At 41.5% G+C, this 24,674-nt stretch overlaps 1 protein-coding gene across 6 annotated transcripts in view; it reads left to right on the plus strand.

The window, feature by feature from the left end:
- Positions 1-24,674, plus strand: part of Pbx1 (PBX homeobox 1) — a 307,106-nt gene that overhangs the window by 220,126 nt on the left and 62,306 nt on the right. For 5 of the 6 annotated variants that reach the window (XM_021244716.2, XM_021244717.2, XM_021244719.2 and 2 more), the window contains 3 exons: positions 5,518-5,708; positions 13,307-13,442; positions 18,059-18,218. In XM_021244716.2, the coding sequence (XP_021100375.1) occupies positions 5,518-5,708; positions 13,307-13,442; positions 18,059-18,218 (487 nt within the window). The remainder of the gene's footprint in view (positions 1-5,517; positions 5,709-13,306; positions 13,443-18,058; positions 18,219-24,674) is intronic. The other variant, XM_087206822.1, reaches the window with a different exon arrangement.

Raw genomic sequence — 24,674 nt, forward strand, 5'->3', positions numbered from 1 at the left:
GTTCTCCTTTTTCTGTAATATGTGACATGAAATGTGATTCACATTTTCCTCCATCAGAAAAGTACAGCATCTCAGGACATCTGAGCCAGACAAACTTGAGTTCCAATCCTGCCACTCTCCTGACAGTTCGTGGGACCCATGGGTTGTGCCTCCTCTATCCAAAAGCTGAGAGCATGTGAGAAAGAGCCGTGAATTTGCAGGCCAGGCTGTGAAGAGCAAATGAAGGAAAATATAAGAAAGGCTTTAAATTACAAAGCAGTCGGCCGCCAGGGATTTAGCTCAGCGGTTCCGCTGCCTGCTGTGCAAGTGCAAGGACCCGAGTTTCATCCCCGGTATCAAAAAAAAAAAAAATTACAAAGCAGTGGACGAATGCAAGATAATAGAACAGAGCTTCCTTCAGAGAACCCCCGCCTGCTCCCACATGTGTGCTAATGTGTACATCAGCACTGTTTTCTCAGGTTATTATGAGCAGTACTTCTATGTTAGATCCCCTTAACACTGGTATTTCCTGTCTATCACCATTTGCCTACCAAGTATGTTTGTTGTTACCTCTTTGGATCCAACACAGTCCTGGAGTTCTACATGAACTTCTTCTCACCAAATTGTTAGTTTTGCTTTTCTTTGCTTTTTATGACTCAAAAAAGAAAAGAGAGAAAAAGTAAAAGATAGAAACCCCTCTGCTGTTCATCTCTGACTGTCCAGGTAGAAGGCAAATGCAAACTTAATAGCAAATTTAAATTTAAAATAGAAATAGGCATTTTAAAATTTAAAGTGAAGGTCGTTTCATTATTACCCTCCTCTCTACTTTTGAAATAGTTTTCTACAAAGTTCTCTCTTCTGTGTGAAGGAAATTGCTGTGAAGCTTAAAGCCAACCATGATGAAGTTCAGACATCAGACAAGGTGTAGGGAGGGTGGAAGGAGAGGTAATGAAAGCAAGCTGTGGTCAGAGCCCATGACTCATCATGGGAAAGAACAAATGTTCTTGATATGGTGTTGGCTCCTGTAGCTATTTCCCAGATCCTGGGAAAGCCTGAGCTTCACCTTCTTGGGAAAGAACAAATGTTCTTGATAGGATGTTGGCTCAGGTAGATATTTCCCAGATCCTGGGAGAGCCTGACCTTAACTCACTGAACCATTACAGTGTCTTCCACCAGGACCATCCGGTTAGAAGTTGGAGTCTGCCCTGACTCAATAGCTTCAGAGACACATAGGAATATTCCCGTCAAAGGTTCTTTTTTGACATTTTAGGTTCTTTCTACTTCATAGTCACCAGGAAGCCTGGGCTCTGGCCGGACAACCCGTCTAGACCTGTTATCCAGGTGAACTCATGGCTAAAAAGAACGGCTAAGGAGGAGCTGGGGTGTGACTTCTCCCACTCACAAAACTAGAACGTGTGTTAGGTTGGAAAGGATTGAAAACGGGCTTTGTTCTAGCCTCAGGATGCCAGCAACACACAAGAAGTGTCTGTTTTCGTGACTGAAATCCCTTTGTCACTCCCCCATCCTCATCCAAAATGAGCAAAAACTCTGATTGCAACAATACCCATGAATAGCATGTCCCCGATTACAAAACACCCTGGCCGACAGAATTGCAATTGCTCCCCCGAGGTGGTTTTGAAGTTTGGTACCCAAGACAGGTACTGTCATTGTCTTCATTTTGATCTGGGTGACAACATAGAGGTCAAAGTCATGCATCTAATGAGGGACAGAGTTTGCCCTAAAATATGGTATTTGACCTGTAGCCCAAGGGCCCTTCTGGAACTTAATGCTTGCTTGTGTTTAAGAACAGAGTATGGACCTCTGAGGACACCAAAGTGCCCAGCTTGTCCTCTCTGTTTCTGCTCTGGCTAGTTTGCTGTCACCTAAGATAGGTTACTGATAAAAATGTTCTATCTAGATACTTCTCGTGGCTACCTACGGTTCTAAATAATAAAGCTGTTAGAAATTGGGAACTTAGAGAAAATTTTTGTCAGTACCGAGCAAATTATAGAAGTGTAATAGTAGTAGTCATCTGTATTTATTATTTTCAGACTATGCTAAAGCATCATTTCCTTATTTATATGGGCATTTTCTGGCGATGGAGTAAATATTGTTGGGTACGTTCTGGTTGCTTAATAGTTTATTAAAGCAAGTTATGTTATTAATTATAATGAATAGCAGATCATAGGGAGATGGTACTATTAACCTTTAGCTAGTTTCAGAGATATATCCACTTTTCTTGAACAGTTCCTCATGGGGACATTTTTAAAAGTAAAAAACCTCAGTCAAATGAAATGGCACTCTGTTTTAGTAGTAGCTCTGTGAAATTACCAAATTGAGTGTTTACCAGTCGAATCTGCTGCTTTCGTCTGTTTTGTTTTATTTTTGCTGTGGAAGTGGCAGATTACCACACAATAATTAACCGTCATAGCTCGCTCACCCCCAGCACTCCAGAACAACCTACCTCATTCCGTCGCTGTGGTTATTAAATAAAGAAGCTTCTAGAGGCTTTCATTAAAAAGAAAAGAAGAAAATTGTTTTCTCCATTAAATGAGATTGGTAAAACACGTTTTCAGCAGGTCGTAGTGGTAGCTGAAGTAGTTAAGAGCCAGCGTATTCCAATAGATGGAACCAGGGTGTCAGGAACCGGAAATTAATTCCACGGGCTATTTATAAAAATGAACTTCTTGTAGCTTTGCAGAGTTCTTCAGCTTTTACAAATAATGCCATTGGGGGATAGACAGGGCTAAATATCTAATGTGGAACTGAGCTGGATTAATTTAGTGCACAGCAAAGAGAGCTCTGCTTTTTGTGGATGAGATTGGCAGCCAAATCCAACTTGAAGCCTAAAGGAAAATGACTGGTAGAAAGGGTAGGACATGAGCTTACCATCTGGGACCTCGGGAGGTTCTCTGCAAAGGTGTCTCTTTACTTTGCTGTCCCCCAAAACACCCTTGTCTAGAACCTGGGATGCCCCCCTTTTCCCTCTGGCCTGGAGGGGCAGCTTGAGCTTTAGAACATCCCGTACCTGACAGTCTACAGCACACACCTGCACCTGGGAGGATTCTGTGTATTCGATGGTTTCACCCCTGTATAGTCCTCTTCCGGTCCCAGTGTGAATGAATGCCTGATGAAAGAGAGCAGCCGTTCCAACAGGGCCCAGTGTGGGGGAACAGAGAAGAAGCTGCGGGAGGGCCAGGTTCTGGGGAATCCAGATCATTGCGTTCTATCCATCTAACTGGACTTGGAACTCCTTGCTCTCTGTGGTGTCTTCCTGAGCAGCTGTTTCGCAGCTGCTTTGCTCTGGCTCAGCAGTGGGTGAGAAGACTCTGCTGTCTGTTTATTGCAGAGCAGAAAGGGCTCCGGGACAAAATGCCCTGACTACACATCAGAGATTGTGCGTATTTTTATTCACCGTAATGAAGCACATTATTATTAGCCGAGCACTGTGGCCTCCCAGCTGAGAGCTGGCGCTCTTGACAACAACTCCTGGCATCCAGCCCCTCCTCCTGGCAGCCCCGTGGAGGTGGGGAGGCTGGGGCCCAGCAGGAGGGTGCCTTTCCCTAGCAGAGAGGCAGAAATGCTTGCTGCTTGCTCCGTGCTGCTTCAGCCTCACGCTCCATCCAGTGGCCTCAGGCTCTCAGCTGACTTGACTCTGGGTTTTGTCTCCCTCTCTTTGTTGTACACCTCTGGGGGTTGAGGATGGGTAGGGAATACGTGTGTGTACAAATCTTGTGTGTTTCTGTAGCACTTTTCTGAGTGGAGAGCAAAACAGTATGTATCCATATCTATTTTTTTAAAATAGTGCTGGGGATTGAATCCAGGGCTTCCTGTATGCCAGGAAAATGCTCTGCCACCAAGCTATATCCCCAGCCCACCCACGTTATCTAAATTTTGAAGCCGTAATTATGACATGAATTTGTAAGGCCAGGCACACTCAGAGTAACACATTTAATCTCTTCTGCATCCTCTAAGATGGGAATTATCTTTCCCATTTCACAAATAAGGAAAAACAGGCACAAAGACGTTAAGGAACTCTGGAGATCGCACTGCTGCCTGAGTGGCCCAGGCAGGGACCCAAGCAGTCTGTGCTCTTACTCGGCCTCTTGCTGTGTCCATGAGAGTGACGTTGTCCATCTACAGGTCCTTATGCACAAGGGCATGGGCACCATCATATGTGCTAAGGGTTAGAGCTGACTATGTCCACTCAGATAAATAGAAGGAGGCATGGCGTAATGAAAGGATTTGCCCCAGTGTCCACGGAGGCAGGTCCCCACCAGGCCTCCCCCTCTCCAGTTCAGACCCACCCCGGGAGATGCATCTGCCTGCGAACCTTTGACCACCCAAAGGGTTTCTTAGATAAATCATCAGTGAATGTGCGCAGCTATTACTGTTACTGCATTATTGACATATGAAGGGACTTCATGCTGTAAAAACAACCACAACACAATATTGTCAATAATGAGCATGTTCTGCTGTTAATATTAAGTTGGAGCCCTTTCAGCCCTTCGTTCTTCAATTCCCAAAGCATCATCTTGCCTTTTTCATTACAAATCTAATACAGCTTTACAGCATTGCTGTGAGTTAATCTGTGGATAGATATTTTACTGAATGTTCAGAGAAAGAAATCAGACTACAGATGCTAAGTAATAATAGTTAAAGGAGAGGGCAGTGGTTTTCAGAGGAACAGGTAGAGGCTTAGATGTCCCTGGCCTGTGACATGGAGCCTTTGGGCCCTGCTTCTGTTTTTCTTGCTTACGCTATGCCAGAGGAAAAGTCCCTTCATCTTCCTGGGCCACAGTTTTCCCAACTGTAAAAGAAGGAGATAGAGAAATTTGATTTCCAACTTCACTTCCAGAGCTGGTACTGTATAGTATGTTGGTGTACAGCCCAAGAATTTTTATTCCTGAAAAGATAGTTCCTGGATCTTCTAAATCATGTTTTGATGCTATTTTTATAGGTCTCTGGAGACAGCTTCCCTTTGTGTTAGAGACATACCAGATCTTCATAAGGTCACTACAGGAGGGCTTCCTTAAAGAAAACTAGAACTGTATCGATGAGGAGTCTCCCAGAAGGATTTATCAAAGCTTTTAATTCCACGAATCTACTTAAACTCACTTGGCTGTTTATGCACCCCCAAATTGAATATTTGGAACTCTCCCATAGCAGAGATAATGAGAAAGGCAGAAGGCTTATGATTTATCTGACTCCAGCTCTTTTGCTGTTAACACTGGGGCAAAAGGTGCTGAAATATGTTTTATTCTAGGATTTTTTTATTCTCATCTTTCATGGTAGTAAAATCATGGGGGGAAAAAGATTAGAAAAAAAATTAAAATCATGACCAAAACTTAGAGCCCAAACTTGGATAACAGGAAATTTCAGGCAGCCATTTATTCTGTCAAAATACCATGAGCTCTCCTAGCTTTCTTTATCTGTACAAGTTTCTGGAAAAGCCCACCCAGCCTCGCACCGTGGACCCGCTGTGTGCTAACCCCTGGGTCCTCAGTCCACCCCGTTTTTATTCTTCTGACCCTGCAGGCATGCAATGAGTTCACCACCCATGTGATGAATCTCCTGCGAGAACAAAGCCGGACCAGGCCCATCTCGCCCAAGGAGATCGAGCGGATGGTCAGCATCATCCATCGCAAGTTCAGCTCCATCCAGATGCAGCTCAAGCAGAGCACGTGTGAGGCCGTCATGATCCTGCGCTCCCGGTTTCTGGATGCACGGTGAGTCCCCGGCAGGGCTGCCCCGTCTCCTGGAGAATCACTGACCTGGCCAGGGTTGGAGTCCATGGGCTGGCCCTCTAGAAATGCGCCACTGTGCCATGTTGGGTGCTGAGCCAAACAGTGACCAGAGGATGATTCTGGTCCTGGTAAAGGCAAGCTCTGAGACAGAGTACTGCCAGGAAAGAATGTGATTGGAGGGGAGAGTTTTATCCCCCTTGCTACCAACTGGGCAGGCAGCAAGGATGACAGCTACAGTGACAGAGGAAGCAGGATCTTTCATTCTCAGAGCACCGAGTGCCACTCTTATAAGTGTATTTCATACTATGGTTCGGTCCCTTATCATTGTCCTCGAAGGCTGTAGGAACACTTCCTCCAAGTGGGTCATTTTTGTTTGAAAGCTAGGATTCTTTCCACAGAATATAAAATGGATAGAAGGTGTATGCAGTTCAGTTCAAGAAGGATTTGTTAGGTTACCATGCTCCATAGTCCCACTTAGTTTTAGAAGTACACAGAGGAGCAAGACAGTGTCTCTTGGGCATAGAGGAGCAAGGAGGTGGTCTGGCATGGGCCCAGCTGGGCTGATGATTTCTGTCTGGCATCGTGGCTCATGACCTTACTTGTGAGTTCAAAGCATTCAGTTGAAGGAAACATGGATAGAAAGGTCCTTTTTAAAAACCAGAGAACTGAGAACAAAGAACAAGTCATCAGTTTCTGCTTCCCCTCTGTAGAGCAACGGATGTATGTAAACCCTTTAAGTTATTTTTGCTTCTGTTATCTAGCATGGAGGAAGGTGATAATCATATCTTTGGTCTACTCTAGAGAAACATTTTGATAACTGGTCCAGAAAACACATCTCAGAATATGGGGATGTGTTGTGATCTACAGTTCATCTCGAATCAGTCATCTCTTAGGAATCCATATGCCATCATTCACTATTTCCGTAGCTGAAAGTCGTCTCAATCTATGATTTTTATACAGAATATTTGCTATGTTAAATCAGTATACCATGTATGCTCTACAGTTTTGTCCTTTCTCGGTCAGACAGAAAGATTCCCTGTTCCTGTTTGGATTTTCCTCCCTGAATCATGTACTATTCAGCTCTCCTAGCTGCATTTATTTCTCTCCCTTCACCGTTGTAGCCTTTACAATCCAGGGACCTCTCCAAAGCTCCTGGCATCATCTCCTAACCTCCCATTTATTCGAGGTATTTTGGGTTGTATGAAATACAAAATGAGCATGCCAGTGAGAAGAATGTAAGTCTGGGTCATAAAGTCAAGAGAAATGAAAACAAAGACAGTTTTTCCCAGCTGAGATAAGTGACGGAGGGGAGTAGGCGAGATCACCCTGCCGCAGGACCCTCTGTGCATCTCCCTCGCCCCACAGCCTGCCACTAGCCTGGCTTTTTAATGTGCACCGATCCACGTGGTGCCAGGTACAAGTGCTCACTCTGGGTCCTTCTTAGTGCTGCAGACACCACCACACTGCATGTGTTGCACAAATCCCCATGGAAAGCCCCCTAGTTACAATGCTGGAGTTGGTATTTATGTTGGCAGATAGTGAAAAAGAAACAAAAATTTGGATCCAGACTGAGCTCCTTTCAAGAATGAAATTGGTAGGAAAGATGGAGCAGAATCATTGTCTCCTTGGATTTCTTCTTGCAGTAATTCTCTGTGCCTAGCTGAAGGTCAGACTCTAAAAAACACCAGACGAGGTGAGCTTTGTGCATAGTTCCTTTCACTTCCACCAGCCTCAGCCTGGATTGTTCCAGTTGGCACCAGAGGGATAATTTCTTTAAGACAGGGTCTCTTTCTTGCTTTCCTCACAACCTTTGAATCATTGTGCCTCAGCCAAGATCCGAAACTGAAACAATTCACCTACTATCATTGTTATTATCATTTTATTTTGCAGCTATATTTATTATCCACAAAACAGCATCACCATAAATGCCAGCCCAAGGCTGAGCAAATGGCTTTCCCAGCTCACAAACAAATGTTTGCCCAGACTTCCTGATTAGAAAATTCATATCGTTTCTTTCATGTCTCTAACTATAATTGGGAAAGAGAGCCAAGAAAAAGTTAGTAAAAAAGACATACAGTACTCACTGTCCATACTCATGTGCTGCATGAGTCCGATGGACAGGGCCTCATCCAAAAAAAGAAATAATAAAAAAACTTCAGGGAAGACAAATAAAATACAAAGAGGACTTTATTTAGTAAAAGGATTAGTCTTTGTAATCTAATAGGTTTGCGGAATTGATTGCTACTACTTTGTTGTGAAACACGCCTTCTATTAGTGTTATGGAGCAGATCACCTCCCAGGTTTATTATTTCCCAGTTTCTATTGGTCAGGGGTTTGGTTCTGGCTCAGCCAGGTCTTCTGCTCTAGTATCCTCACAGCTCTGATCAAGGTGTCTTCTGAGGTTGAGATTGAATCTGAAGCTCAGGGTCCTCTTCCAAGCTCCGTCTGGTTGGCAGGAGGGGTTCTTGGGGACAACAGGCTAGAGAGCCCCAGTTCCTAGAGGCCACCCTTCTCCATGACACACCCCACAGCGTTGATTCTTTTCTTCCTGAACACCAATCCTTCAGAAGGCTCTCTAATTGTAGCTTTCACCAGGTCTCCTCTTTTATTTTCTCAAAGTGAACTGATAGTAACTAATTGCAGGAGTTATAGGCCATCGCGTTCACCACTCCAGGCACTAGTGCATGAAGACGCATACACCAGGGTTGGGGTCAGTAGCATTCTGCCCACCGCAGTTCTTGACCAAGCACTTAGCTGAGGTGTGTTGTGTTCAGGTCACGTCCTTTCTCTTCCTTATATTAACTATGCCAGGAAAATGCAATGTAAAAATTCCACTCATTCCTTCCCTCACTCATTCATTGTCAGTTATCTCCTGCTATGCACCAAGCACAGTACCGTCAGCTTGGTAAGTTTTTTCAGGACTACAGAGTTTTTCTCAAAGCAGGGAAGAACGTAGAAACCCTCTAAATGATTTTCAGCCAAAAATTTTAATGAATTTTTCTGAAGCACTTTGTTAGAAAGATGAATAATAACATAAGCAAATTATTAGAAATATGCTTGTGCACTTGTGCAGTTAGAGGAGATTAGATAAAATGAATTACCAAAGGAGAGAATGGCAAGAAAAAAGAAAGGAATCCAGTAATCTCTAATCAAATGACACTGAATCCAAACCTATTTATGTATCAAATTGAGCCCCTAGTATTGGCCAGATGCTCTATTAGCCACTAGGAATGACAGAGATGACAAAAATACATACTAATATGGCTCCAGCCTTCACAGAGTTCATCATCTTGTGGGACAAACAGATAATCTTACAAATACACAGAAAAGTGCCTGCTGCACTCTGCGTACATCCATCAGCCAACCCACCTGGAGCAAAGCCGATCCAAGGAGAGGCCAGAGGGTGCTGAATTCCAGAAGAGCAGGACATTTGTCAAATAAAAGGGGTAAGGGGCAAAGTAGAACAACTTAACTCAAGTTCGATAAGGACTTCTCACCTGAGTGCTTACTATCTGTTAGACACAGAGGTTTCAAATACGAGCGAGACATGGCTCCTTCCCTTGTGGAGTTTTCATTTAGTTGAGAGCCATATGTAAACTTGGGTCAAGTATTGTGGGAGAGAGATATGAAGAGCTAGGGGTGCATGGCAGCCACCGGAGTCTTTAGTTAGTGGATAAATGTATGATGTGGTTAGAAAAAATTGTGCAGAGCATAGATCTAGGAAACAGGATGGATCACTGGAAAGACTTAGCTCTACCAGTGAAGATTTGGAATCTGCCCTGTTAAAATGAAGAAACTCAGGGAGAGACTGTAGGAAAATACTGTCTAAGTTCTAGCATTGGTTCAGATTCTTTCCACAAGCCTGATGATAAGTGTCTCATCCTCCAAAACGCTCAGGTTTTGTATTTGTAAAATGGGAATAATTCTGTAAACAGAAATAAATAGTATTATATGAAAAACTTGGTATAGTGTTTGGCACATTGTATTCAGGCCATTATTCAGCTATAATACTAATGATTGCCATATTATCTGTTGTTATGTACATCATCATCCCATGAATGAATTCATGGTTTAAGAAAACTGCTCTGGCCCGGGGATTTAGCTCAGTAGTTCTGCCACCTGCATCGCAAGCGCAAGGTCCCAAGTTCAATCCCCAGTACCAGAAAAAAAAAAAAAAAGGAAAGAAAACTACTCTGATGATTCCTTAGAACATGAGCTGAATCAGTACAAACTCTGTAGGGAACTAGCACCTCAGACTCTGCAGTCTCTAGACGGGAGCCAGAGACCCTAAGTGTGAAATACCTTCTGCATGTTATGCAGATACTCAAAAGAACCTTCTCATTTGAAGGTGAGTATTTGTGTATCATGAAGCAGAACAAAATAGGTCATCGTAGACATTTTGTGCTTTCTGTGGTGTCTCATAGTTGAGCTGCTTGGGCACTCTTACAGGAAGCATCAGTCTAGAGTTATACTACTTAGTATATAGCTATTTGATTTTACATTTAAATTAATTAAATATCAAATTATAATGCATAATACTTTGGAACTTTGTTCTTCAGCTACGCTAGCCACATTTCAAGTGCACATAGCACATGCGCTCATAACTTCTGTGTTGTCGGTGCAGGGACAGCACCTTCCCTTGTCACAAAAGGTGCTCCTGGACTACACTGGATCACGGAACAGCAACTGGCTCATCAAAACCCATTTCAAAAATAGTGGTGACTGGAGCAGGGGCAGACGAAGAGAGATGCAAAAGGATGGGACTGGCAGAGCTTTCTCTGGGGTCAGCCATCTGATGAGGATAATAAAGAGGTGTTGAGAATCAGTCCTTGGGTCTTGGGTCACATATCAGGCACTCAAATATTTGAGTCAATGAACAAATTGGCAACCGCCATGAATTGTTTCTGTGCTGGTATCATGCAACACTGGGTAACAAAGGAGATGGAACTGATTTAGGTGAAAAGTGATGTTAGTTTTGGAAACACAGTTTGCTGCTGGCTGCCTGGATTCTGCAGTGGTAAAATGGGGCAATGGCTCTTAGAAGAGGGATTAGTGTAGAAGGTGACAGTCAGTAGTGAGCAGTGTATGTCTGTGATGCCTACATTTCTCACTATTCCAAGTGTTTTATAAAAAATGTCTCCTGTGCCCTTGTGATTCAGAAGACTTCTATCCCTAAAATACTCTTTATCTAGTAATATTTAATCAGCATCCACTTTTCTCACATTGCAAACTGAGATACTCAACTACCAGAGTGCCTGGTGGGCTTGAAATCACAAATGCTAACTCACTTTAAGCTATGCCAAGAAATCAGGTGTAGCTTGGATGTAAATGGCCTGTATTTTCTGAAACTCTAAAAATATACTGATCTTAGAATTTCAGAGGCCATAGGTTGAGGCAGGTACTGGAAGAGGTGGTAAGCGTGTCCATCACAGTGAAGACCACCCAGGGAAGAGTGTGCAACACAACACAGAGTGAGGCAGGAACAGCTGTCCACACCATCCCCATGCCACCAGCTCATTCCAGAGAAGTTTCCTTTGAGCTCAGTTGGAAGAGTCCCAAAAAATACACTGTAATGCTAATGCGAACAACTGTATGAATGAACGGAGACTCTCACAATTAGGGGAGCCTTTGGGGTCCAGTTCCCCAGGCCTAAAACAACTGTCTTCCTCAGGCAGAGAAGCAGCAGACGAAGGTTATGTAAAGACCAGCATCAGCCACTTGGCTATCTTCCTCAAATTCCCATCAAGCAAGGGCTCTTAGCACAAGCCTACTTTTTATTTGGGCCTTTTAATCCAATCTGTCCGATTTCTGATGCTGGATGACCCAGAAACTCAGCGTGATTCGGGAGAGTGACTTGGGCCTGGCATAATCTGGACAGATGTGGTTAATACCTATGGACAGATGGTGTTCATCTGGTAAAATCAGGTACTTTATTTTGTTAATTAATCCAAGTGGGACCCTGAAAATACAATATTAGCTGAATTTCCTGCCTAGCAAGGCCATCCATGCTTTCGGTTGGCTAAATTGGGAAATTCTGTATTCTGGCATAGCCAAAGATATTCTGGAAATCTTTTCCATAAGGAAAAGCATTTGATAGAAGCTAGAAAGACAAAAGTGCTAAGGGAGCTAATTTGAAGATGAAGACCCTACAACTTCAAGGAGAGCAAGCCAGATCTGCCATGAACTGGAGTCCCCTGGCTCTCCACAGGCCTGAGCTGGAAGGAAGCACTGAAATGCTTCTCACTTGAAATTAGTTCAATTAACACTTTTTCTTAAGGCAAAAAATGCTTTGATTTGAAAGTAGTCTTCTTCGTTTTGGCAACCTGGATTTGAAAACGATTTCTGTGGGCTTTTGTTTGACCATTTAGCAGCTGTTCCTGTATAAGAAGTGAGTCCTCTTTTTCTCCTTTTGAAAGAGCACAGGCAGTCAGGGGGTTAATTTCAGTCAGTTCACTGTCCTCTTCCCAGATGCCTTTTTTAAAATGTTGCATTTTAAAATATGAGGATAGAATGGAGAGAAAATGATAACTTATTTTTAACTTGTGGCTGCAGAGTCTGTGTGTAATGGCCAGGAGCCAACTCGTGTAGAAGGAAGAGATTGGGTTTCATAGTCAGGCAGACCTGAATTAACATCCTGGCTCTCCAACAATGTACCAGCTAAGTGACCTTTGAATGGGGCTTTTCAGCTGTAAATAGGAATAAGCCATCTAGCTGGCTAGTCCTGAAAGTGAATCACTTGACTTGATTGCTGTGACATAGTAGGAAGGTTTGTGTCTTAGTCACTTTCCCGTCACTGCAACAAAATACCTGACACCTACAACTTAAAGGGGGAGAGCTTTCTTTTAAGGCTCAGGGTTTCAGTCTGAGGTCAGTGCACTCCAAAGCAGGAACAGGGCAGCAGAGGGGGATGGAAATCAGGAAGCAAGGAGAGAAGGGAAAAGTTAGGGACCAGAATACAGGCTTCCAGGTCCCGCCTCCAATGACACACTTCCCACCAGGCTCCACCTCCCAATAGAACATTCAGCATGCTCTCTTGGGCAGCACATATACCAATAGCATATTCAGCTACTGAACTCATCAGTGGATCCACTGATGATCTAGTGCTCCCATGACCTAGTCATCTTCCACACAATTGGGAATTTGGGGGGACATTTTAGATCTAAACCTTAAATGGTCACCACTGCGTCTCAGCTGTTGACATATATCAGGCCCTGGGCTGAGTGTTTCCTGTGTGTGGCTTTCTGTCCCCTTTCCTTTAACCCTGTGAGTTCAATATGACTCCTCATTTTTAGTAGAAGAAGCTGAGACTTAGAGAGACAACCTAAATAACCCTGCTGGTGCCCAGTTGACCCATGATTCAAAACCAAGATGGCCTGAATCTTATGTATTCTTCTCTCTGGTGCACAATGCAATACTGACCAAATGCCTTTCACGATTTCAGCATCCAGCCCCTTTTGCAAATCTCTAATTCACCTTTTGCTCAAAAATGTGTCTTCTCCCAGAAAGAGAGCGTGTTCTCTCCCTTGTATTTATTTGGTGTAAACGTTTTTGGTGTTCCCTTTCCTTTTCTCTTTATGGAGGCGGAAGAGACGGAATTTCAACAAGCAAGCAACGGAGATCCTGAATGAGTATTTTTATTCCCATCTCAGCAACCCTTACCCCAGTGAGGAAGCCAAAGAGGAGCTAGCCAAGAAGTGTGGCATCACGGTCTCCCAGGTAAGAAGACCCCAAAAGGCCCAGCCTGCAGCCTGGCCTTAGGGGAGCCTTGTGGCAGGGTCTTTGTGGTGGTCTTGCTTTACTGAACATCTGTGCCTTGTAAGGTCTGTTAGCCAAAGTTTTAAGATAGTGAGGTAAGCACTTGGTCTGTGTAAGAGAGCTTCAAGGTAAGTACCTGAAAAATGTGAGAGGACCCAGCAGAAGGGAGAGAAGAAGAGGAAGAAACCAATACAAAAACAAGGATAAGGCTCTTCTCAGAGAGCACTCCTTTGCTTTGAATGGGTAGTTTTTTCCATGTACTTTGAAAGCCATCTATATTTCTAATACTATTTTTTGAAACTTGGTCAATTCCTTACTTAGTCCATTCTTTACTCACTGAATTTAAGAGTCAATGAATGAAACCAGTCATTCTATGGCCTTAAAAAGAAAAGTGCAATCAAATGTCTTCTCTTGATGTGCTGACTCTATAACAGACAGAATGAAGGAATTTTTACCATGTCACCATTATTGCATTGAAATGGTTACAAAAACTGTCACTGAGGATCCCTTTCCCCCAAAATGCAGTAACTGTGGCCAGTACCTACTGAGTTAGAAATATACATGATATAAAATTTTTATAGACCTGGAGTCTTCAACATTAATATGAAGTAGACAAGAGGCAATATTTATATACAATTACATTTTTCTACTCCAAGGGTCCATCCAAACTTCTTATTCAGTTTGACCTTCAAGTATCAGCCATAGTCTCTCATTGAGACTTCAGTGAGAATCCTGAAATCTGTCAGAGTAAGTTTTCCTCAGAATTACATCACTTGCAAGAGAACTGAGTGTGCTAGTGTTTCCTTTAAGGGATGAAAGGAAGTAATGGAGAAGTCTACTCTGAGGAGAAACTTCACTAAACATTTCTCAAACCAAGTAGATGCTGTTCTATATAAACTAAGCATCTGCACATCCCTGAATTGAATCCTGGCTCTGTTACTCCCAGCAGGGGGCTGATTGTATCAACCTGTGTTTAGCTAAGCAAAATCGAGTCCAGTCAAAATAGAGGAGAACACCACCAAAGGTATTTACAAGGAAAGGATTGCCTGAGCCGGACTAACAAACTGTAGGTCAGTTAGCCGCAGCAAACATCCTTGGAAAAATTTTTCCAGAGTAGACTCCTTTTTAACCCAGGCCCTCCTTCTGAGGCACTTTGCCCTCACTGAAGATCATTTTCAGATGTGTGCACATGCAGGAGCACATACACACACACACACTCTCCAGGCCAGTAACCATTCTTGTCTAAATCTAGACCCCTTGTTTACAAAAAAAAAGAAAAAAGTAATGATGCTTTTTTATTTATGACTTTCTGCATGTTTGAGGAATGGCACAAGATGTGGATCACATCGTTAACTTATACATTAGTGCATTCCAGTTATCGGGAGGTTTTTTTTGCCCTAGCACTGAGGATTGAACCCAGGGCATTACCCACACTAGGCAAATGATCTAACCTTAAGCTGCACCCCTAAAACCCTGGAATCTGCTTCTAAAATAGAATTAAGTCACTTTACTCTCGGAATACCGAGTCTGGGATTCGGAACTTCAAATCTCTCTAGAAGTGAAAATGAACCTTTCTGGAGCTAACCTATATTACAGCTGAATAAAATGTTTAGTGAAAACTTGACTCAAAAAATTTTAGAAAGCTGGGAATATAGTTTAGTAAGAAGGCCCTGGGTTCAGTCGATGATGATAATAATAATGATGATGATGATGATGATGATGATGATGTTGACGATGATGTTGATGATGATGTTGATGATGTAGAGCCTTGTTCTATTCCAACAACCTTTACTTTTCTTATTACAGAAACTCAGGTGCACATACTTTGTTCAATACAATGGTTATTTGCTTACTATATCACTTTTTCTTTCCTCCATCCACCCCAAGGCCTGCATTCTTCCTTCCCCATCACCTCATCCCCCACCTCCCAAGAGCGATAATTTGCTCCACCATTGCTAAGCAAGTCCTAATGGGACACAATACAGTATGATTCATAGAACCAGCATTATGTTAGGGACACAGTTTTGAGAAAGGTCAACTGTATAATTCTAGGGGATTCACTGTTAATTTGGGGGATCTTCATTTTCCAATCTACAAATTATACTTCATTGTATCATATGTTAAATATCCTTTCAAGTTTCCATATCTAGACAGGGAGTTACTGTCTTTCTTCTCTCTTTTTAATAATCACTGTTTTTAAAAAATTTTCCCACCTTGCCTTGATGCAATTCCCTCTGAGCTCCCTCCTCTTCTCTTAGGCCACACTTTGTAGAGGGTCTACTTTGTCTATCTATTCTATAACTACTTTTGTTTTTTCTTTAGTTTTCATCTCTATACAACTTAGCCAACAATCCTTTGCCATTCTTTGCTAGTCACAGATTCTTTTGTAATCCACTGAAAGCTATTGATTCTGTCATGGCCCCAAACAAAATATGTTCATACACCCAAGTCTGTGTGAAATGCATCTAACAACTACATTCTCCCTAGACACCTAAAGAGCCCTTCTTCCACACCAGTGATCCTCAAAGTGTGGCCTATCAACTATGCCAGGAAGTGTGTGAGAAATGTAAGTTCTGTCGACTCACTGAAGAATCCTGGATCAGAATCTCTTTAAGAGTGGAGTGCAGAAACATTTTTCACAAGCTGTCCATGAGCACTTGACTTGCAAACACACTGCTCTACACACTCATAGCTACAAATATCCATCCCTCCAGATGGGCCTTTTCTTGTAAAACACCAAACTCATATCCTATCTCCTACTGGACTTCAGAGTGACTCTACCATAGACTCATGGAACTTTTCATGTTCATGATGGGAATCAAACTCTTGCCACAAAATCCATTATTCTTTGTGACCTGTACAGTGTCCTGTGCGCACCCCTAGTGCCCTACACATATTAGGCCCTTAGTCTGTGACAACTGAACAGTTAATCAATTAGTGAGAACACTGAGTCTGTGTTCACTGTATAGTGGACAATATAAGAAATGCCTAAACAGACCTAGCATCTTCCCAACCACTCCTGTTCTTATTTAAAAGGGACTCATTCTCACATGTGCCCCACAAACAGGTCTCCCCCAAACCCACCCCATTTCATCTTTTTCCACATACACATGATATAATTAAACTTCGGACATTTCCTTTATACTTTGAAAGTCCTTCTAAGCTGCCCTCATCTTTTCTTCCAGTCCACTCTGAAAAATTTCCCTCTTGTTTTCCTCTCTTCTCATTCCACTTATAAATCAAAGAGCAGTGATAATCGTGATTGATTGATATGAATAGTGAAAGTAAAATCAAGAAAAGCATGAATTTCAAAGTGAAATTAGATGTACAGTGATCCTGAAATAAACCCAGAAATGCCCTTCCTCTTTCAGTTTAACTTCTTTTCTGGATCTTCAGTAAATAACTCATTTTGTTACTGAATTTTTTCTCTTGTTTACTAATATCACCATGATAAAGTTTGATTTTTATAACAAAGGCTTAGCATTTTGCTGTAGCCTAACCTGCATAGACTTTGAGGGATAGCTTTATGTTTTAAATTTTCAATGACTTTTTTTTAAAATGGTTTTGCAAGAATTTTCTTTATCTGCTATTTTATGGGGAAGGGGTGAATACATATAATTTCCTATAAGCCATGGTACATGTGCACTCAATTCACCATTCCCTCACCAAATTCTTAGTTTGTTTTGTAATTATATACAAAGCACAACATTTCAGTTCACAAATCACATCTGGAATATGAGGTATAAAACCTTCCACCCCAAGGCAGAAATTATGGGGGTAAACTTGAATTTGATTATGTCTCCACTTGTTTCTGGCAGAAGTCTTTGTATAAAGGAGCAGAGATCCCAAATCAAACCAGGACAGCTGCTGTGAGCCACATGAAGGAAATAAATTAACAAATGAAAGTAAATTAGGTTTATTGTGTATATTGGTTTTAACATTTAAATCCTGGAATTTGAAGGAATAATCATTCTGTGTTTCAGCTTTTCCTTATGTTGATAACACAGAACTTTGCAGGAAATACTCGGTGAAATGTATTGGGTGGAGTTATATTGATCCTGAAGTCTATAACACTATGAAGCTAAGAATCTGAGTCCATATGAAAGCTATTTAACATCTAAAAAATTGAAATTAATTTATGCATGAAAGCACCCATATGTTAATATAAATTTATATAGATATTTAAAGGTCTGTGTATTTTAATTGTGCTAAGTCAGCTTTAGCATTGATAAGAAACAGGCATTTCTCCTGGTATGTTTATTTTACTGTCATAAATTAAGTAGTAAGCAAATTTAAAATGCTTGCTCTAAATTAAAAGAGTCCTGACTTAAATGTGCAGATTTTTTTTGATCACCGTGGTTTTGGTAGATTTTAGTTATGTTAAACAAGGGAATCTCAATTTATGTTGTTGTTCTGTTTAAAGCTCTTCGGATCTCTTAATTGATGTTGCAAAATCATCAGGAGGAGAAGACTGATTTGCCTACCTCTTCGTGCCTGTCATAAGCTCTTCTTTTCGTTCTGCAATGTTTGTACAGAATGAAATGTTAAGTTTGTTATTTTCTCTTAAACTGCCCTAGGTATCAAACTGGTTTGGAAATAAGCGAATCCGGTACAAGAAGAACATAGGTAAATTTCAAGAGGAAGCCAATATTTATGCTGCCAAAACGGCTGTCACTGCTACCAATGTGTCAGCCCATGGAAGCCAAGCTAATTCACCCTCCACTCCCAACTCAGCTGGTTAGTTTTTTCTTTGATTTGGGGGGATTGTTCTCCATTTTTATACTTGCATTTCTTACACTGGGTTTGGCTTTTATTTTAATTCTGTAGATTTTTGATTGGTTGATTTATATATTTAATTTCCCTTGTATTGTTGATACCACTTTGGGTTTTTCCTTTCATCTCCAAAAACAATGTGTTGTACAGTTGGAAAGATGGTGTGGACTGGGAGTTTGCAATCATGTGTCTGCTTACCTTGGGGCAGAAGACACAGTGCTTGGTTTTGATGACATCTCTAAATTCAGAGACTCTGATGAAGAAGTTAAATTTAAGCTTGAGATAGATCCTTGGAGTTCAATGATTTGGTCTTTTATATGTAAAGTTTTTATCCTTGTCATTTTTGCTGTTCTCACCACATAATGTCTCAGTCACCTGTTAGCGTACATTCAACTCAGGAATATTCATTCTAGCAATATTATTAGCAAATTCTGATCTGCAAAACCAGGCTACAATTGTTTCCATGTATGGTTTAGAATGATTATTCTTTGTTTTTATTTTATTGGTTTTCCTTGTGTAAACTACGTAGAAAATTGCCAGTCATTAATAGAAATTATTCAGATTCCAGCTTTCTTGACATTGTATCAGTCATGCGCTACATTGTAGGTTTTATTTTTATTTTAGTGAATATGCATTGTATCACTAATTCTAGAGGTTAGTCGGGACATAATATATTTTTGGGTATGCCTTGGGTCATCAGTTCTGATTTTCCATGGTGAAAAAATTCACTTATGCAGAAAATATAACTTTAGTATTTGTGTGCTATGGAAGGGATGGTGCACTTTTATCTTTGATAAAGGAAAAACAAATATTTTCTTATTAAATAAGCTTAGTATCAGATTATGGTACTATCCACATGGAACAATTTGTGCTGACTTGGGCTGTGGAGTGCAAAGCTAAGAACTTTGATGACACCAACAAAATAATAAAAAATTTAAATATATTTAATTATAATATGATTACAAATCTACTTTCTAACATTTCTTAGAGTATCTGGGATCTTTGACCTGTTTTTCTACTGACACAAGTCCTTTTCTACCATAAGGTGGCTGATTATTGGAGATATGTAGGGCTCTATACACTGATAGCTTCTGTGAGCTTTTAGATGCACTAATTTGTTATCATAAGTTTCTCCAAGTCTGCACCATATCGTTCTGATCTCCTTTTGTTCAAATGAAATCATGCACGAACAGTGAACTGGGCTTTGTAAACATGGCCATGGTAAGACAATGTAGAATTCAGCCCCATTTTCTTTTTCCCAGCTCTGCAGCTTGAGTTACTATGAGGAGCATATTTGCTGTTTGAAGCTCTGTTTTGTTCTTTTCTCTTCCCATCCTGGTATGATTGACAAAGGATCAAGGCTAACTGGTTCAATAACCAGGGAGTTTGCTTCTTCTCCACCTGGTCAGTTATTAAGCATTTCAGACCCAACAACACAAGTTGAACTGCACTGCTAGGTAGACATTTTCACTTGTCTCTTTGGAAGAAGTACAATTCTGTCAACATTAGCAAAAAATGCACTCAACACTCCTGCAAAGGTTATCATAATGCAAAATAGATATCAAAATGACTTTTTCCCTGTCCCTGATTTATCTGCATCACAGATGGCTTAGTATGATTTATGACTAGTCCTTAGAAGGGCCCTGTGGACTTCCTTCATTACTAAATCCGTAACTATTTCTTCTTCCCTAAAGCCCTTACAAAGAGAAAAGTAAACATTTTAACCCCCGACTCTGTGTTTAAAAATTATGTTGGCACTCACAGAATGCCAGTCTTCTAAGGGATTTTTCTGGTGCTTTAAACTTCATGTTACAACTCTTAAGCACAGAGTAAGTTATTATGGAAAATTTGAGCTACACCTTCCATTTGTGCCCAAGTTGTTGGAAACAGTCTGCAGAGGAACCCTTTGTAGAGTTTATTCTAAAGTAGAGACCAAAAAATACCACTGTAAAGGTGCAGTCATGTGAGATTCTAAAAGAAAGATCTTTTTGTTGTTGTTGTTGGTACAGGGGATTCAACTTAGGACCTTGCACTTGTGAGGCAGGTGTGGCACCACTGAGCTAAATCCTGGCCTAAAAGCAATATCCTAACGGGAAATGTTATAAATGAGCTTTTCTGTATTTTCTTCTATTCTTAACCCAAATCAATGCACAAAGTAATAAATGTTGCAGTTTTTATGTAGGGTGTATATTTGCTATATATGGCCTTTCAATACTTTCAAAAGAGAAATGATCGTTGAAATTAACAACATGTATTTATTTAGTTAGGGTTTTTGAGGCAAGGTCTTGCTATGTACTTCAGGATGGTCTTGAACTCACTGTAGACCAGGCTGTTCTCAAACGCACAAGTGATCCTCCTGCCTCGGCTTTCTGAGGGGTGGGATTACAGACGTGTGCCACTGTGCCCGGCACAAATTTTAAATAAGAGGTTAATATGTGAAAATATATTTGGGTAGAGTTTGAAGTTTAGAGTTCAGTAGCCAAGGAATACATTTTATCTTATTTTTGCAATACTGGGAATTGAACCAGAGGCCTCCACACTGAGCTACATCTTCACCCCGTTTTTACTTTTTATTGCGAGACAGGGTCTCACTAAGTCATTAAATTTGTAGGCTGGCCTTGAACTTGAGATCCTGCCGCCTCAGCCTGCCAGAGTGCTGAGATTACAGTTATGTGCACCTCTCCCAGCTCCAAGGAACTTTTAAAATCCTGAACACTGAAGCAGAAGTTTTTTTCCAGAAACTACTAAGTGTAAATGCTCGTTTCTACTGCAATGAACTGTTCCCTCCAGAGATTTCTGTGTGGGATCAGCGTGTTAATACCTTTACTTAGACCACATCTGAGAATTCCCATTTATTGAAATATACCTGGTCTCCTTTTCTTTAAGCATACTTTGTAAAGATCCTGTAGGATTAGGACCTGTGTGGGATCAACAAGCATTTCGAGGCACTTAGCCTGCCTCACAGCAGGGTTGAACAAGACAGACAGGGCAAAAAGGAAGAATGAAAGGGAAGTTAAGTTGTGAACAAAGAAGGCAGAAATGGAGATAAATTGAAGCAACCATAAAAACCTAAGTTCATACTTCTTCAGAAGAGACCTGGAGTGATGCATTTTCAATCCCTTATTTTTGGTGAGATATGAAAACTAGGGCTCTTTCTTGGAAGCAGGCAAGAGAAGTAATTAAGCTTGCGTCTAGTGACAGAGATCTGTCTTTTGTGCCTCCAATGGTGTGGAAGCTCATTCTCATCATGCTAGTCACATCATCTACCTGATACCTTGATTTCTATACTGCAGAAATTAAGGCCATTTGCTGTGCAGCTACTTTATAAAAATTGCACGCCCAGAGAGAAATAATGAACCAATACTTGAAAATACTTTCAGGGTCTTAAGAGTGAAAAGTAAATCCATTCCTATTCTAGGTCATTGATTTTCATCTAGGGACAAATTTGAGCCCCAGGGACATTGAGTAGTATCTTGGGACATCTTTGGTTGCCACGGTTTTAGAAGGAGAGTATTAGTGGTATGAGTGGAGAGGGACAGGGCATCTGGCTAACCATGCTACAGTGCATAACATAAGATGTTCCCCACAGCAAAGAGTTACCTGATCTGAATGCCAATAGCACCAAGGTCGAGAAACCCTGATATGGGCTTTAGGGTTATCATTCTGGGTTTATTTTTATTATTCTACTTTGGGGGAGTTATGAGATTAATTGGGTTTTTGGGTTTTGTTTTGTTCATTTGTTTTTTTCTGAAAAAATTAAGTTTTCTCAGGATTCTTTAAAGTAGAAATGCAATCTTTGGGAAATTGGCTTAATGAAAATAGATGTTAGTGAATTTCCATGTCTTGACGTTGCCCAAGCAAAGACATTAGAATCCTGGGAAATCCTTTATTTCTCCTCTGTCTAGAGGAGCATACATGTCCTGGATATCTGTGCAGCAGTTTAAATAAGCAACTTGCCTCCATTCTTAAACCAAATTCAGATCTTTTAACACATCTGCCAAGCACATCTTAAAATAAAATTCTAGTGACTGCTGATTACTCCACAGCAACCTCCCCGTGAGGTTCCTAAACTAGGTAATTGTATCAGCTGTTGGACAGTTTTCGCAGCACCTCCAAGAGAACCTATTCATTTTTGGTCTAGGAGTTATGTGCTTCTCAGGAATCTATCTGCTCCATGATAAGTTCTTTCCAACTTCCAAACTTCCAGTGCTGGATGGAGTATATGGCTGGCCCTCCCTGTTTAGATTTTTGTGTGGTTTTCTCTCGGCTTTGCTGTGGTATAGGGGCATCTGCTGTCTTCCTTCACCGCAAGTACTGCCTCTAGATACTTATGAGAGAGTCAGAAGCCTGGCAGTGTCATACATAGGTGTACAGAGACAGTGAAATGCTGAAACAGCACAGCTAGGAGCACAGGGGACTATTTCTGCAATTACTTCTCTGATATAAATGCATTTGTACATGAAGTACATTTATATGCGCATATTTATCTCTGTGTACATTAGGCAGCCAGACATACTTACAATTTATCTATGCACATATATTTTTAAATCATCTGTGTCAATTGCAGCCTACATCTTGTAAGTGGCACCTTCCATGCCTTCATGGTTCCATGGATGCCATGGTACTTGGCATCGTGTGGCCCTTTGGGGTTTCTCCCATCTCTCAGTTTGTGTGTTGATGTCCAATAAACCATCAGCCAAGCATACAATGCATGTGTTTATTACATGGCATTTGTGCAGGAGAGAAATAAGACACCTGGGCTTCACACTCAGCACTGTTAGGAATGGAGAGGAAGAAGTCTGATGACATAAAAACAATTCTAATTGGGGTTCTTGTTTCTGATGACATCTAAGTACAAGCATGTATTGTGACCCTTATTGCAGTTGCTTTTATTATTTGGGCTTTATCTCTGTGGTTACAAAACAGATTTTGAAGGAGCTGTAGCCAGTATTTAGAACCCTGGGTATTACATTAACATGAGCGTGGGACCTGTGCTACCCCGTGCTTCATCCATACATTGTGGGGATAGCTTCAAGGCTATGGACCATATTAATGGAAGAAAGTTACGGGCCGAAGCCTTCATCCCACTCACTGAATATGAGCCAAACCTAGTCAGTTCTTACGCCAACTTTGTTAAGATTCACCTCTTCTAACTCCTTTCAGATAAACTAGTGAGAAAAAAATGTATGCCCGATGAGACAAGATATACTGCAGAGCTATGGAAATGTCAGTTTTTTGGTGGATACTTGTGTTATCCCCCAGCCCCCCTGAAGAAAGCATTTCCTTTCCTCTGGGAAAGTGGAATGAGATGAGAGCTAGATAGATGATCAGTTTATATAGTAAAGTTGTTAGCGAGTGCCTTGCATGTAGGTGAAAATTCCACAGGAAAAAAAAAAAAGAAAATGGGAGATATTTTTAACTTGGGGTCGTCCCAGCACTTATAAGTCATCTGGTGTCTCTGTCTGGCTCTTGCCTTTGAAGCATGATGATGTGTGTCGCAGATAAGCACAGGGGCAGAGTATAGAATGCGTCACTTGTTAAGTGGTCCTTTTTGGGGAAGCCCTCTCCCTGGTTAGCGGCAGCTCTCCATGGGAGGCAGGCAGCTCTCTAAGAGAACTCAGATCCTTACCTTGGAGGAAAGCAAGACAAGTGTCAGAGCTGAGGCATGACTCATGGTTGGGCGATTCCACACCAGTGACGGCTGTCTCCGAATAAATACCAGGGCAAGAGCGCCATTTAAGCGATGTAGGGTTTGAAATAAAAAATGCAGCTGACCTGGGTCCCTGAGGTCTCTTCCTTTCCAGGCTAACGTCATGTTTTAACTAAACCTTGCACGTTGAGCTTTCTTTCCTAATGCGCTGAGCTGCACGATGCCTTTAGAATAATATTAAGCTTTTGTCAGCCCTTGAGTTTAGGTTGAGATTGGACCAGGTTTACCACAGCGGAGCCAGTGGAGCCTGGGTAGAGCCAGGATGGACCTCAAGGGCTGACTCTGTGGACGAAGCCTCCATCTCTGGGATGTGAAAATGGCTCACTGCCTTTCTTGAGGCCCACTTTAGAAATCATTATCATTGTCCGCAGCATTTCATACTTCATGCATGCTTGAGAATTCCCGTCCCATTTTTCAGTTTTGTCCTTCTCCACACTGACAGGTGGCGGAGAAGAGTAGATCATTCTCATGTATTCTTACAATTCTCAAGGCTCCCTGGCCTCTTGCCACCCAGCAAGGAACTTGAGATTCTTTGCAGAAATCATGAATGTCAGTATACTCCAGGGCCAGCCCTAGTGTGTGACATTGCTTCTATGTCCTCTCCTCCCAGTGCTGTTCCCCATGTGAGTAGATGGGTTTCACAATAGCATATTTAGAATCCTGTTGAGTAGCTAATGTGCTCCACTGTGGTGGCAGAAGAACTGTTGATA

Source organism: Heterocephalus glaber, unplaced genomic scaffold (genome assembly GCF_053883595.1).
Source record: "Heterocephalus glaber isolate CG9 unplaced genomic scaffold, H.glaber_assembly_v1.0 deba00000738, whole genome shotgun sequence".
Classification (NCBI taxonomy): domain Eukaryota; kingdom Metazoa; phylum Chordata; class Mammalia; order Rodentia; family Bathyergidae; genus Heterocephalus; species Heterocephalus glaber.